General features: G+C 49.4%; 1 protein-coding gene across 1 annotated transcript; it reads left to right on the top strand.

The window, feature by feature from the left end:
- The first annotated feature begins 778 nt into the window (after window positions 1-778).
- Window positions 779-4,361, top strand: LOC149335165 (uncharacterized). Its single transcript, XM_089553758.1, has 3 exons — window positions 779-1,315; window positions 1,983-2,093; window positions 4,119-4,361. Exons 1-3 carry the CDS (start codon window positions 1,157-1,159, stop codon window positions 4,359-4,361), a joined length of 513 nt encoding a protein of 170 aa, XP_089409884.1. The 5' UTR covers window positions 779-1,156.
- The last annotated feature ends 9,608 nt before the right edge of the window (window positions 4,362-13,969 follow it).

Here is a 13,969-nt window from a genome sequence, read left to right as displayed (position 1 = left end):
AACATTCTTAGAAACAGTGACTTATTGCCCTGTGTGGCCGATTTCCCCAATTAAAACGAATTAACGTCCGGCTCCCGCCTTTTTTTTAAATTCTGCCTCGTACGGTGGGCGGAGTCGACCAACGCGTGGAGCGCCTTTCACCCAGTCCCGTGGAGGCTTTGCTTTCGCTTTATTTTGTTTTTTAGGTTTCCATGAATAAATAGTTTCATTCGCAGATAATATAGCCGCAAAATAAGCCCGAAGAAATAAAAATACGCCCGGACTATTTGCTACTACGGACTACTACGTATTACTCCGCCGATGGCAGAGCGGAAAGCCGCCACGGGACTGGGTGAAAGGCGCTCCACGCGTTGGTCGACTCCGCCCACCGTACGAGGCAGAATTCAAAAAAGGCGAGAGCCGGACGTTAATTCGATTTAATTGGGGAAATCGGCCACACAGGGCAGTAAATCGCAGTTTCTAAGAAAGCTCGGAACGTGTAGATCGAGTTCCCGCGGCAAAAAGACAAGTTCAGATTCCTCTTCAGTGCACCTTTAATGCTAATTAACGCATTTATAAATGAACTAGGGCAAAAAAAAAGCGGCAGGCAATTTAAAACCTAGGTATAAACACGGTCATCCCTTAATCCATGTCGTATTGAGGTCCTGCACTCTTTCAACTACTCCACAGGCAATATGAACATCTGTCAGTCGCCGCCTACAGGTCTTGGCCAATCCCTGTCAGTGGGTACGCGCCATTAACTCCTTGAGGACAACAACAACAACAATCTGAAGCCATGCCCATGTCCATCCACTGGCTCGTGCCAGTGCCAGAAGTGACGAAGAAGAAAGGCTAAGGAAGCCTCCAGAGCTTCAGCCGCACCTTGTTCTCAAAATTCATGCCCGGCCTCCGTGGCACGTCAACAATGAGACTTCGCCCGTGAAGCTCCTGTAGTGAGGACGTCCTAGCGGGTAAAAATTGTGCCGAACGTCTGATCCCTTCAACGTAGTGGCGCGGCCTATCGCATTATCCGACCGTGTGTCATCTACTCGACGTCCTACGGGACAGACCGCTGCTCGGTAGTGCTTCTTTCATTCTTCAAGCTCGCAGCGAGGGAAACCCGCCATCGGACTGGCCAAAAGTGCTGCGCGGCGGTGCGTCGGACAAAGCCAGCAACATGCCGCTCCCACGCCGTGAGAAGACCGCGTACAACGACATTCGGCAGCCGAATACGGAACAGGTGCCGCATATTCCGAGTCTGCCGGAGGGCCCCGTCTGCATCAAGCAGTCTGTCAAGGAGTACAGGGACCGAGTGATGCCCGATTGGTTTCAAAAGGTGAGCCATGTTGCCAACTTTATGAACACGCTTGGGTTCAGTCTGCTATGGCAGTAAACGCGTGAGCACGTGACCCCATGGATGTGTTGTACAGCAGCGTGGCTGAACAATCGGAGGGCAGATGCTGTCTCAGTAAACATGTCCACCTTTCCTGGACATTCAGCAACTAGAGCCATCTGTCGGCTGCCGGTAGCGAACGCCGCGTTACTCAATAGGGATATTTTAAAATTCTGGTTCTGAGAAAACTGGAGAGTTCCGAAATATCCTGCGCTAACATGGTAACTATCATGACCGACTGTCCCTACTCGCTGCAAAATCTGACCCATAAAATGTTTCCTACGCTCATACGAACTATTTTCGACCGTCAAAAATTACCGAAAATTAGAAAATTATAACTGAAAATTTGAAATTCCTGCTGTTATTTTGCGTGTTCAGTGCCACGCGGCTCGTACATGTCTGTCTCCCTGTGTACGTGTCAAGTTTTAGCACGCGCCCGCCGCCAAAAGATTATGGACTTCAACGTCGGTCGGCTGCGCATGCGCGCGCAGTGGCTCCACCTGGCGTCGCCCCTGCCACTGCGCATGCGCAGAAGGCGTTCGGTTATCCGGTATACATCTATGCTAGTACGTCTACGCTGTGCTAAAGCTCTCTTTTATGGAATCCCCAGGTCACTGAGGAAGCTGACAAATGCCAGAAACTGAAGAGAGGCCGGGCCCGTTACGCCAAGGACGGCAGCGGACCATCGGGCTTGCCGCACAAGGAGAAATCGAAGAGCAGCGTATGTGAAACTCCACGACTTTTCTGTAATGGAAGTCAATATAACTTGTTGATTGATGATGCGACCATACAATTAAGCCGAAGTAACCGGTTGTCACGAACGCTGCACTAGAGAGCACTATTGTATAGCTACTTTTATCGTGAATGTGAAGCGGTCATATATTAGAAAGCTGCCGAAGACCGGGAACATGGTTTCAGTCGGGACCCCGGTACGGTATCGGGGCCATATATACGCAGGCAGAGGCCACTTTGGAGCATCTGAGCATGCGCACTTCGAAATGGTACCGGGAGTGGAGCCCGCACTGAGACTCGATTCCCTGTCCGTTTTTGTTTGTATTTCTATAGGTATTACGTAAAACTTTTGCATGCTATCATAAACCGCTTATACTGCAGTCCAGTTTTATTGCATTAAACCGAAAGAACTCTGTACATACGAACTATTCCCGTTTCCTTTAATCATTCTTTTGCAAAGGTTGGTTGGTTGGTTTATGGGGTTTAACGTCCCAAAGCGACAAAGGCTATGAGAGACGCCGTAGTGGAGGGCTCCGGAAATTTCGACCACCTGGGGTTCTTTAACGTGCACTGACATCGCACAGTACACGGGCCTCTAGAATTTCTCCTCCAAAGAAATTCTAGCCGCCGCGGCCGGGATCCTTTTGAAAAGGGCACTAGCACTCATGTCGGCTCTCTTCTCCGTTGCTTTCAATCACGGGCTATCTGCTGCGCTAGGACGGTTTTCTTTCCGTCATTGAAAATGAAGCTCACAAGTAGTTGGTTTTCTTGTGTACTTGAGGGCTTTTACGAATATCTCCTCAGTGAAATTAGACGCAATACAATGAGGTGCATGACTGGCTGGACACCTCGCGGGTGGCACATACCTGCCTCTGTTTAAAGCTGTCTTGTCGGATCCGAGAAGCTTCTGGCGTCCGGACCAGAAGCCACCGCAGCAAATAAACGGTGTCGCATTCTCTCCGTGCCCATTATGGACTTTCTGAACGAAGCCTGTTCAATGTGTCAAAAGCAAACTTCTTTGAGGGCATTGTCGGCGCCTGCCCAGGCCGTGCCGGGTGTCCTGCGCTGACAGAATTTTAGAAACCCATACCCAGAAATTCTGGACAAGGGAAATTTTCAACGGAAAGTTGTTTATGAACGCAGTTTTATCGTATATCGCAAGTATCCACAACAACAGTCAATATACTTGCAGATCTCCCTTGGTAGGCTTCCATTCTTTTGTTATTAACGTTTCTGCTATTGTCAAAAACATTGTTCATTGATTTTCAATAGCAGTCTTAACGACTCGATGCGAGTGATGGACAAAATTTAAAAGACAGATTTTTCTACGCGCTGGAAAAATGAACCATTGCCTTTAATATTTCCATAAGAGTACCTTACAAAATTCCACAGCTGCCTCATTATTAAAATTTGTATCCAAGATCCCTGGACTTGAGACAGCGCAAAGCAAAAACCTTCCGGTCCGCCGCGGTGGCCTAGTGATTACGGTGCTCGGCTGCTGACCCGAAAGACGCGGGTTCGATCCCAACCGCGGCAATCGAATTTCGACGGAGGCGAAATTCTAGAGGCCCGTGTGCTGTGCGATGCCAGTGCACGTTAAAGAACCCCAGGTGGTCGAAATTTCCGGATCCCTTCACTAAGGCGTCCCTCATAGCCTGAGTCGCTTTGGGACGTTAAACCGACATAAACCATAAAAACCTTCCGTGAGTTTTTGATGGGTTTCTGTATCCTCTAAGTCATTATATGGACTTCCCTTAGGGTTTGGTTTGGTTTATGGGGGTTTAACGTCCCAAAGCGACTAAGGCTATGAGAGACGCCGTAGTCGAGGGCTCCGGAAATATCGACCACCTGAGGTTCTTCAACGTGCATTGACATCGCACAGTACACGAGCCTCTAGAATTTCGCCTCCATTGAAATTTGACCACAGCGGCCGGGACTTCCCGTAGGGATCATGTAGATTGTGCCAAAAGCAAACTTGCTCTATAGGGCACTGTGGGGACGTGGGTCTGCCCAGGCCGTGCCGGGCGCCCTGCTCTGCCACCAGTGTCGAGGCCAGGGAGCGGCCGGTGGCCTGTACCGGGGTCCGCTGCTTAGCTGCTACTACCGCGAGTACGCTCGGGACGCCGGCGTGTGCCAGTCCTTCGTGCCGCTGCTGCACACGATGCGGCTGAGCGAGACGCTCAGGGCGCCGCAGCTGACGGCCCCGTGGAACAGGCGACCCCCCTCCCTGGCACCGGCACGATATCTGATCAGGTAACACCGTCGCTATACAGGCAGAAGGTTGCGTTGGCCGGTATAGTTGCTTAACCGTGCCAGCCGCGGGGGCTAAAAAAAATTGGCTGTGGTGTAGCTCTGGTTAACCATAGTTGAATTGCGAAAGCAACTGAGCGCGTTGTCTCTTCCTCGCTTCGTTCTTTCGTTGTTGCCTCTCTTTCGCGCTCTCAAAAACGACTAGAATCCGCTGAAACAAAGCGCATATATATATACCCCCCGCGAGGCGACACCTCCTCTCCCTCTACCCCAGCGGAACACATCTGGTGGAGCGAGCGGCGACGGCAGCGGCGTCGATGGCGGCGCCATCTGTTGGAGCGCGGCTGCAGCGTTGCTAGGCAACGGTGGCTCAAGGTCGTTCGTGGGCCACGGCATACGGCTGAATTGCGACCACGCGACCACGCGACGAGCCGAGTTGGCTGGCGTTGCGTTGCTTTCGCAACAAAAAAAACTGCAGATAATGTTTACTACATTCGAATCGGAGTGAAGGCATGGATTTGTGCTACGTAGAAGACTACGATGAGCAGGCAGTGCCGCCGGAGGGAGCAGATGGAAGTTGATGAAGACGATGCTGTCCAATGCACAGCGCGAGAGTAACACGAGGCGTGTTGGCTGTGGCGATAGCCTAGTGGTCTCGCTGAGTGACCCTTAAAGGAGATCTCTTCGCACAGCCGTGGGTTCGACTACCAGTCATGAATAGTGATTCAATTCCGTTCTTTCTTTTTCATGGTTTGATTTCTAACTCAGCTGAAGGTCAAAAATAGGCACCCGGCAATCGAAGCACGAGGTCCCGTAGTGAAGCTTTCGCTTCAAAAGGCTTGAAATTAAACTGATGAAAGCGCAGTGAGCTGTTTGAAAAGAAAACTGATTGGGCAACTTTAAAGCGACACCACCTACAATAGCATGTAATTTCTGCTCTTTGTAAACAGTGATTCTATGGTTTTCTGTGGCTTCGCTAAGTGGGTGTTTATCGGGCAGGAAAAAACGCATTCATTGCCGAGAACATTGCATTTAGTTAATGGAGAATACCTAAGTAATCTGCGATTCGCTGATGGCATTGTCTTACTAAGCCACTCAGGACATGAACTACAAAGAATGATTAATTAGTTAGGCAGAGCAGAACGTGGGGCCAAACATTAATATGCAGAAAACCAAAGTAATGCTCAACAGTCTCGGAAGAGAAGAGCAGTTTACAATTAGTAGCGAGGTGCAGGAAGAGGTAAGGGAATACGTCTACTTCGGGCAGGCAGTGACCGCAGATCCGGCTTACGATATATTGTAACATCTAGTAGAATAAGAATGGGGTGAAGCGCATTTGGCAGGTTCTCCCAGATCATTAATGGCAGTTTACCAATATCCCTCAAGAGAAAATTATACGACAGCTGTATCTTGCCGGCACTCACCTATGGGGCAGAACCGACTCACTCAGTTTTACTATTTTTTACTTTTTATGGCTATGGTTCAAGGCTGTCACCGTACGCTCCCTCCGCAGTTTTTTTGCTGTTGTTCCTTCATGCGGGTTTGTAGGCTTGTGCCAAGACAGAAGGCGCTGCGGAAAGCGTTGTGCAGACGACGCGACGCCAAGGCTACGCCCAACCTTCTCCCGTCAGTCAGAACGATGCACCAATGGAATGCCTTTAGCGAAAGTAACTCCCATGACGTCAACAGGGTTCAGAGTAGTGGGGCGGGGACATTTTTGTTGAAGGAAAGAACGAGCGGGCTTTGATTTGAATTTTCGCAGCTTTTCGGGGTGCGCGTGGCTCTAATATTTCAGAGGTTATCTTCGATGCCTCATCTATACAGTGGGCTTGTTTTTCAAAAATGTCCGGACCCTGGCCAGTGGCCCTTTAAGAGACAGGGAGAGGGCAGAGTGGGTCAGGGAGCAAACGCGGGCTAATCGCATGCTAGTCGATATCAAGAGGAAGAAATGGGCTTGGGCAGGTCATGTAATGCGAAGGCAAGATAACCGCTGGTCCATAAGAATAGTCGACTGAATTCCAAGAGAAGGCAAACGTAGCAGGGGGCGGCACAAAGTTAGGTGGGCGGACGAGATTAAGAAGCTTGCGGGGATACGGTAGCCTCAGCTGGCAAAGGACAGGGTTAATTGGAGAGACATGGAGGGGCCTGTGCCCTGCAGTGGGCGTAGTCAGGCTGATGTTGATGATGATGATGGTGATCTTTTTGGAGCCTTCGGCGCCTGCCGCGAGCCGAGCGCGAAAACCGCCTCTTCCTCCTTGACGAGTGACGAGTGCGGAGAGAGGGAAAGCGAGACAATGTGTCTTCACCAGACCTTAGTTTGCGAGGCTCCTAAGTAGGGCTCCCTTAGGCCTGCGTGCCGGGGGGTCCAAAAAGGAGTCTCATTTCGGTGGAAATAAACGTTTTGAAGATGATGATGATGAAGCGCGGCGCCGAAAGCGAGCGCCCATCAGCTGTTGATACAGCGCGGCGCGCCAAGCGAGCCGAAATGTGTATAACATAACAAATGTAAAAACGTAAACAACAAACATTAGCAATCCATAAAAGCAAGGCATAGTAAGGGGCAATTACTTGGCGCGACTTTCAGGCAATGGGATGCGGCGAAAGGGAAAAAGCATCGACTAGGAAAGAATGCAATGTAAAAGCTTCATCCTAAAAGCGCATTCTGCTTTCCCAGTGCATCGCATCTGGCCACCTGCGCGTCAGTCCAATTTTCCCCCCTTTTCTCTCTTGTATACACTGCGTTTTCAATGAAAGTGGATCATTTATCTCTAGAGTGCGGTGATTTGAATGGATACAGGTCAACTTCGATATGTACTCAGTGTCAAGAAGAAGCAGAGGGCGTGGGGGAATGAGCACGAGCTATCGATATCGTGGCGGAAATCCAGATGGGGAAATTGACATGGGCGGGACACGTAATGTGGAGAACCTATTAGGACAGCGATGTGAATTCCACGGAAATGAACCCGGAGCAAGAGATGGCGGAGAGCGGTCATTGATGAGATGAGGTAAATTTCGGGAATAGGACGAGCGTGCGCGCTATGAACATTGCATGGAGGAGCTCTCCCCAGTGCCTCTAACAATGAACAGTGCCTTAGGTCCCTAAGCCTGTCTTAGGCAACAAAGACATGCAATGAACTTTTTGTTTGCATGTCTAAATAACATTGGACATATAGAAAAGCTCTAATTTCACCTCTCATGTTACCCTCACTCAATCTTCACGCAGTGAACTTTGTTAGCCCAATTTTCGGACTATGCACTTCATCATTACATACATTACATCTTCACTCGCCGATGGGATGCACCATAATACGCATTTAATGGTCGCATTTCATCTTCTCCCCTTTTTGTTTACTTTATCTTTTCTGCACTGCTCTCCTTCCGTCTTTTTTTCCCAAATTCCTTTCCCCATGCAGTGTAGCATGTCAGTGATTTTTAAACGCCGGCTAAATTCTCTGTTTTCCGTTAAAGGGTTTCTCCTTTCTCTCTCTCTCTCTCTCCAATGGGCCCGGACTGTAGCTGCACCCAGGGGCTTAGCTGTATGCCCATCTGAGAACTGAACAAATTTTATTACTATGCTCATGCCAAGCTTTCATGCGCATTAGGGTGCCTCAGTGCGCCCGTTCCCCCGCCGCTCCATAGAGGGCGCGCGCATAGAGGCACCCTATTGGACATTATTGGGCATTAGCAACTAGCGTCATCTGTTGGCCTCCAGTAGCGAACACCACGTAACGCAATGAGGACATTTTATATTTGTAACTCGGAGAAAACCTTAGACGCATGAGAGATTCTGCGCAAACATGGTGCCTGTCATGGCCTACTTCCTCATCGCTGGAAAATCTTGACCTCGCGTTCACGCCACCTACTTCCGACGGTCATGGAAAATCAATGGGATATACTGAACTTAGTTTCCGCGGTGATTTTGATGCTTAAGCGCCGCTCGGCACGTGGTGGCAGCCGTGCGAACTAGAAACGCTTGTCCACATTACCTGGGCTTGACAGGATGGCCGCAATGGGGCAGGGCAGTGGTAACTGAAGACCATTGGGAGAGAGTTTTGTCGTGCAATGGACTATAGTATAGTGGTGATATCCAGCGGCACAGCTACTCGCCGACACAGTTACTTAGATGCTGTGGTGTGCCGCTGCTGAGTACAACGTTACGCAGACGACACCAGATCGGGAAGTGGAGAGGGTGTACAGGGTGTCGCGTGGTAATTGACGGACTGGATCACACCACCCGCTCGCATGGTCTGAACCCGTCAGTCGCAGCGGCTGCTCCATCCGGAGGAACACTGGCGCTAACGCATACTCTATACGGCCTCAATAGCTTCGATCGCCCGTGTGTTTTTTTTTTTTGTTCGGTTTTCTTGGCAATAAGAACTGCGGAGGGCACTTCCATGTGATCTCCTTAATATTGATTCCGACTGGTGCTGGATGTGTAGTGGTCGGTGGAGGGAATCAGTGAGGGCTTTCTTGCTTGGATCGCAAGTGTCTGCGCTAAGATAACGTCATATCTCTTCTATTCGCAGATGAAATCGGACAGCCAAGATGGCTCGTCGCCGGCAACCAAAAGTAAAAAGTCGGGGAAAAACAAGGGCAAAGCGAAAGCCAAAGACGCCACGGAGGCCGAGCTCGAAAGCAAAGAGTGAATCGATAAACAACATTCTGGCCTTCTCTCCCGGGTCTTTCATTCCATGTGCATGTTCACTGTCGCAGCGCGTCGACTGTATTCGTGGAATACGGTCGGTTACGTTGACTTCTAGTTGACTTCCGGACCCGTACCCTCTTGTAGAATTTAACGTAATTAACGTTGGCGTGTCAAGAAAATTCGGATTGGTCGAAAAGGTCGTGACGTCACAACTGCATGACCTCGCGCGGGTAATTCAAACACCCCACAACGATCACGCATTACAACAGTATTGACGTCACTGCACAATTCCTCATTGGTCTACAAGGTCGTGACGTAATTCCACTGCTATTATGTACTGCTTCTGAAGAAAGAAAAGCAATTGGGCAAGAAAGAAAATTGGTCTTAACTTGGTTTGGTAACATGAAGGCAGGCGCAAGAAAATGTAAAAGGGATCCTGTGTTTGTACATAGTATATATATTGTCGCCTTACCCCTATCCTTTCTTCCTATCATTCCTCTCTTTCTCTCTTTCTTTCCTCCTTCCTCTCCTCTCCGTCTCATTTTATTCCCGGTAGCCGCAGCTCAGGCGCTTCAGGTTTCGATGGCAGATGCCGCGGCTAGCAACATCTGTTCCTTCATTTTTTTATTTTTATTAATAAATAGCCACTAACAACAACAACAACAACGGGGAACAAGGTGGAAATTTCTATCAAAAGATACGCAACACCTGGCTGGTCCAGAAAAAAAAAAGGATTTGGGCATCGTGGTATACGGGACACACACCTTGAAGAAATCAACGTGATCGTCCATGACAACGTTGCACATTAAGCGCACAGTATCATGTGCGGAGCCAGCCAAGCTCTCGCTCAATGAAACTTTCAGCTGAGGACATCAAGCGAAGGCCGAAAACACCAGGCCAGGCGGTTCGGCTTGAAATCGGCTGGCTTCTCCGCGGGCCGGTTCCAAACCGAATCGTCTTGTGCTTTCGGCCCCAGCACGTCGTCCTTCACTGGGTAGTAAAGTAGAGGAAAAACAATGCTGGTGCCGGAATCAAGCTTGGACGTCTCCAATTCAAGGTAGGGTTTTACTTTACCATGTATGCATGTATTGTCTGTACTACGTGGCAAATAAATTTGCTTATACTGTATTCAGTTAAAAAGTGACGCCATTACTCCCTTTTCTTTTTCACAACAGATTTATTTGCGTAGATATGCACTGCAGTCTAGTCCGCCACCCTGATGATAAACATCCGACATAAGCAAGATGCATGCGGGTATCGGACGTGATCCGGTCCCCGCACTTGCCGTGTCGTAGTTGTCCTTGTACCCTTGGTAGTTCTTTCCCCGGATGTACGGGACAGTCTGTAGTGTTTTTGGAAGTTTATTTGAAAAATACCTCGCATCGCCGACGACGTAAGGGGACAACAAAATGCAATAGGGTGAATCACCGCGCAGCACTTAACATCGAGTTCCTTTCAAATTTGTGTCAAGTTTCTTTGAATTCTAATTCACTACAGTTTCCACTCTCAGTGTTCAGTTTTATCCTTATCCATATCTCCTGTGACCGGGGTTGGCTGCAGAAATAAATTTCCTCTATGTAATGCGGGAAAGCTAACTCAACGAGCTTTCAAATGGTATTTTTTACGTTTGATATTTGGAACCACATTTCCAATTAAGAATATTTAAAGACTGGGCTCACTTTCAATGCTGACGGCCTTCAATTTTGCAATATAACCTTACTGCCTAAAATCGGAAACGAAAAAGTTTATTAGTTAATTAATCGTGTAATTATTGAGCTCTGTCACGAACACATTGTCCACCTTGCTGTACAATCCACCTGTGCAGAGTCAGGCCTCTCCATTATTCATTAGTCTCTCTCTCTGTACAGAGTGTTCCAGTGCATCTCGCGCAGGTTTCACAATAATAAAAAAAAAATGAGCGGACGCTGAGGCGGCGATCGAATATCGAGCGTTAACACACCGGTTCAAATCCCTGCCGCCGGCTAGGCTCTAACTTAACTAGCAAGTCTATGCTGCACGAAACCCTGAATCGTGTGACACGGAACATTCTGAGGCCAACGGTTGGCCTACAAATTTTGCACTAATGTTGGGACTAAAGGACCCGACTTCGACGCCTGCCAGATAAGGGTATATATACCGGATCGGCATAGTTTAGTTGCTTGTTGTGGTGCGTGAGCATCACGCTGCCGCCTGTTTTTTATTTTATTCCATTTGCGGGAGGTGCGGGTTCGATCCCCAGTGCCGCAGCTGGTACCCACCGGTGATAAAACGGGTACAAGCTTCCCCTGACCTGGTATTCGGCTTAATCAGGGTGAAATGCTTGGGAAATGGGTCTCTGACCCCGTCTTGAGAAAACGAAAATACCTTGTGATATGGTGCTCTTTGGTCGCAGATGGCCTTGCGCCATAAAAAAACAACAACACTCTTTTGTTTTATTACATAACCACCTCAGTTACCATGATAACCACTGGGATAGAATGCCGTTGCTTTGGAGGCCGCCATCTTGGCCTGTATCTGTGGGATCAGCATAACTCGGACGCTCGAAACGCGACCAGTAGAGCTAACGCTCTGAAATCTGTATGTTTAAAACAAAAAATCGCCCGGTATCCTCTGCTCCTGAACGTTATAGCGATTGCGGCGAGGAAATGCCTCTGGTATACGAAAAGCAGAGGTTGGCTTTACTAATACTGTTGAGATAGCGTTGGTCTGTCTACGGTCCAAGGAATAAGCATTTTAGAAAAAGCACTCGATGTCTGTTGGGGAAATTTTTAGGCTATGCTCTGCGAGTATGCATTGCAGACACGCTACTCACTTGTTGAATGACCAGCGTTGCCCCAATTTATCGCGCAATATGAGCGCTAGTCTCCATCAGGGTAGGCGGCAGGCACGAGCGAGCTATTACACGAAAACATGCAGCAACCGCTCCGATATCCTTTATGTCGACGCGGCACAAAATTCGAAACCAGGATATTTCACGGCAGTCGCAGCCTATGAAGACGGCACAGTGGGGGCCGCCGCCACTATCCGGACTAATTCACCTGCAGAAGCGGAAGGAGCCGCCATCGCACTTGCTCTGGCCCACTCCACCATTGACAAAAACGTAACCGAAATTTGCACAGATTCCCAGGCGGCGTACCGCCACTACCTAAAGGGCGTGGGTGGTGGTGGCGAAAACATTTATTAATCATAGAGAGAGGTGTTGGGGGTCGTGACCTGAAGGGTCACGCCCTTACAACCACTAGGTGGGATGCCTAGTCAGGCACACCATTGGCGTATGCCGCAGCCCGTGCGCGCTGCGTTAAGGCTCTTTAGGCCTCGAGGGTGCAGCAACCGGACAGGGTCGCCTCCCAGTCCTCTCGGGTGGGGTTCGGGATAGGGGGTAGGGATGGCGACGCCGGCAACACATCGTATTCTTGCCACAGTCACCTCTCTCGACCGAATGGTTACTCTGTCGTGGGTCCCTGGGCATGCCTCGATCCCCGGTAATGAGCGCGTTCATGCGCTGGCCCGAGAACTCTCCTCCCGGACCCCGGATGATCAGGCACCCAACCCTGCGAAAGAGGCTACATCGGTCCTGTATACATATCATCAAATTACAACATTCTACAAACTCAGCCGCATGACACTGCCACCACCCCACAGTACCTTGTCGCCCTTATCCAGCGCCACATGGCGACAATTACAGACAGGCTGTTTTATTTCCCCCCACCGTGTCTCATGCTTTCACCCCACCTTTCCTCCTGATTGTACCACCTGTGGCGTGCCTAGATCTACACTTTTCCACTACCTTTGGGAATGTCCTTCCCCAAAGGCAGTACCCCCCATCCCCAATCCCACTCATTCTTCCTGGGAGGCTGCTTTACGGACCGCACAGCTCGCCGGCCAGAAATGGCTGGTGGATCGGGCTTTACGTGAAGCGCAAGCCCGTGGACTCCTGGACCAGTAGGGGACCACCCTGGAAGATTTTTTTTTTTTTGGTGTAATAAAGTTGTTTCCATCCATCCATCCCATCTCTTTCCAGACGACCTTCTAATCTAACTTTTCTTTTAAGGCGAAAGCCTTTAATGCCTCATCGTTGTAAGCAGCAGTTGTCGACAGAAAATGTCACGCTTTTCAATTGGTCGAAACGGCCGTGACGTCACAGTGCGCGAATTTCAAACCGGCCAATTGTACTTTGCCTAGTAACCATGCAACCAATTGAAGGGATCGTATAGTGATGCTCCAAGTAAGTGAGACTGAGCTTAGTTAATCGCTTAATTGCCGAATTAGTCTAATTAACTTCTCTACTCAGGCCATATAAATAAATAAAAACGAGTAGGAAATTGGTCGAGCTCGGGAATCGAACCCCGGTCTTCGGCGTGCGAGACGAGCATGCTATCCATTCCGCCATGCCAGCTTTTTTTTTTGTCTTTATTGTCCGCCATGCCAGCTCGATGGTTTGGAATGAACAAAGGCGCGTGTAGTGAATACGGTGTCTTCGTTCACTCTCATCCTCCTCCCTTCCCTTCCGGAGAGGTTTAGGTGTCCACCGAGATATGAGAGACAGATACATTTCCTTTCCTCAAAAACCAATTTACCGATGAGCGAGGCGTAGAACCGATGGGCAATGGCGTTCTATGGACTCCCTGGCAGCGTTGCAAGATGCTGTCGCGTCCCACTCTTAGAGGCGAAGCTTAACATCTTAACCACACATCAGTGACCACACTTTAGGTAAAACAAGTGCCCCCCTGAATTTTGACAGGTGTTCACCGAGATATGTGAGACAGTTACTGCGTAATTTCCTTTCCACAAATACAATTTTCATTTCCTTCATTACGGGCCCTCTCTGTCTTCTTTCACTCCCACCTCCTCCCTTCCTCTACGGTGCGGTTCAGGTGTCCACCGAGATGACAGAGAATTACTGCGCCATTTCCTTTCCTCAATAAGCGTTGCGTTCAAAGGGCAAGGCATCGCGCCGAACGGGTGGTGGC

Source organism: Amblyomma mixtum, chromosome 7 (genome assembly GCF_055824585.1).
Source record: "Amblyomma mixtum isolate Tamu chromosome 7, ASM5582458v1, whole genome shotgun sequence".
NCBI classification, from domain to species: domain Eukaryota; kingdom Metazoa; phylum Arthropoda; class Arachnida; order Ixodida; family Ixodidae; genus Amblyomma; species Amblyomma mixtum.
This window is presented reverse-complemented; position numbering and strand designations above follow the sequence as displayed.

What these genes read in the sequence shown, in the direction of transcription:
- LOC149335165 (XM_089553758.1), top strand. Translation starts at nt 1,157, where the DNA reads ATGCCGCTCCCACGCCGTGAGAAGACCGCGTACAACGACATTCGGCAG. An exon ending in TGCCCGATTGGTTTCAAAAG is followed by an intron (nt 1,316 to 1,982) that starts GTGAGCCATGTT and finishes TGGAATCCCCAG; the next exon opens with GTCACTGAGGAAGCTGACAA. An exon ending in AGGAGAAATCGAAGAGCAGC is followed by an intron (nt 2,094 to 4,118) that starts GTATGTGAAACT and finishes GGGTCTGCCCAG; the next exon opens with GCCGTGCCGGGCGCCCTGCT.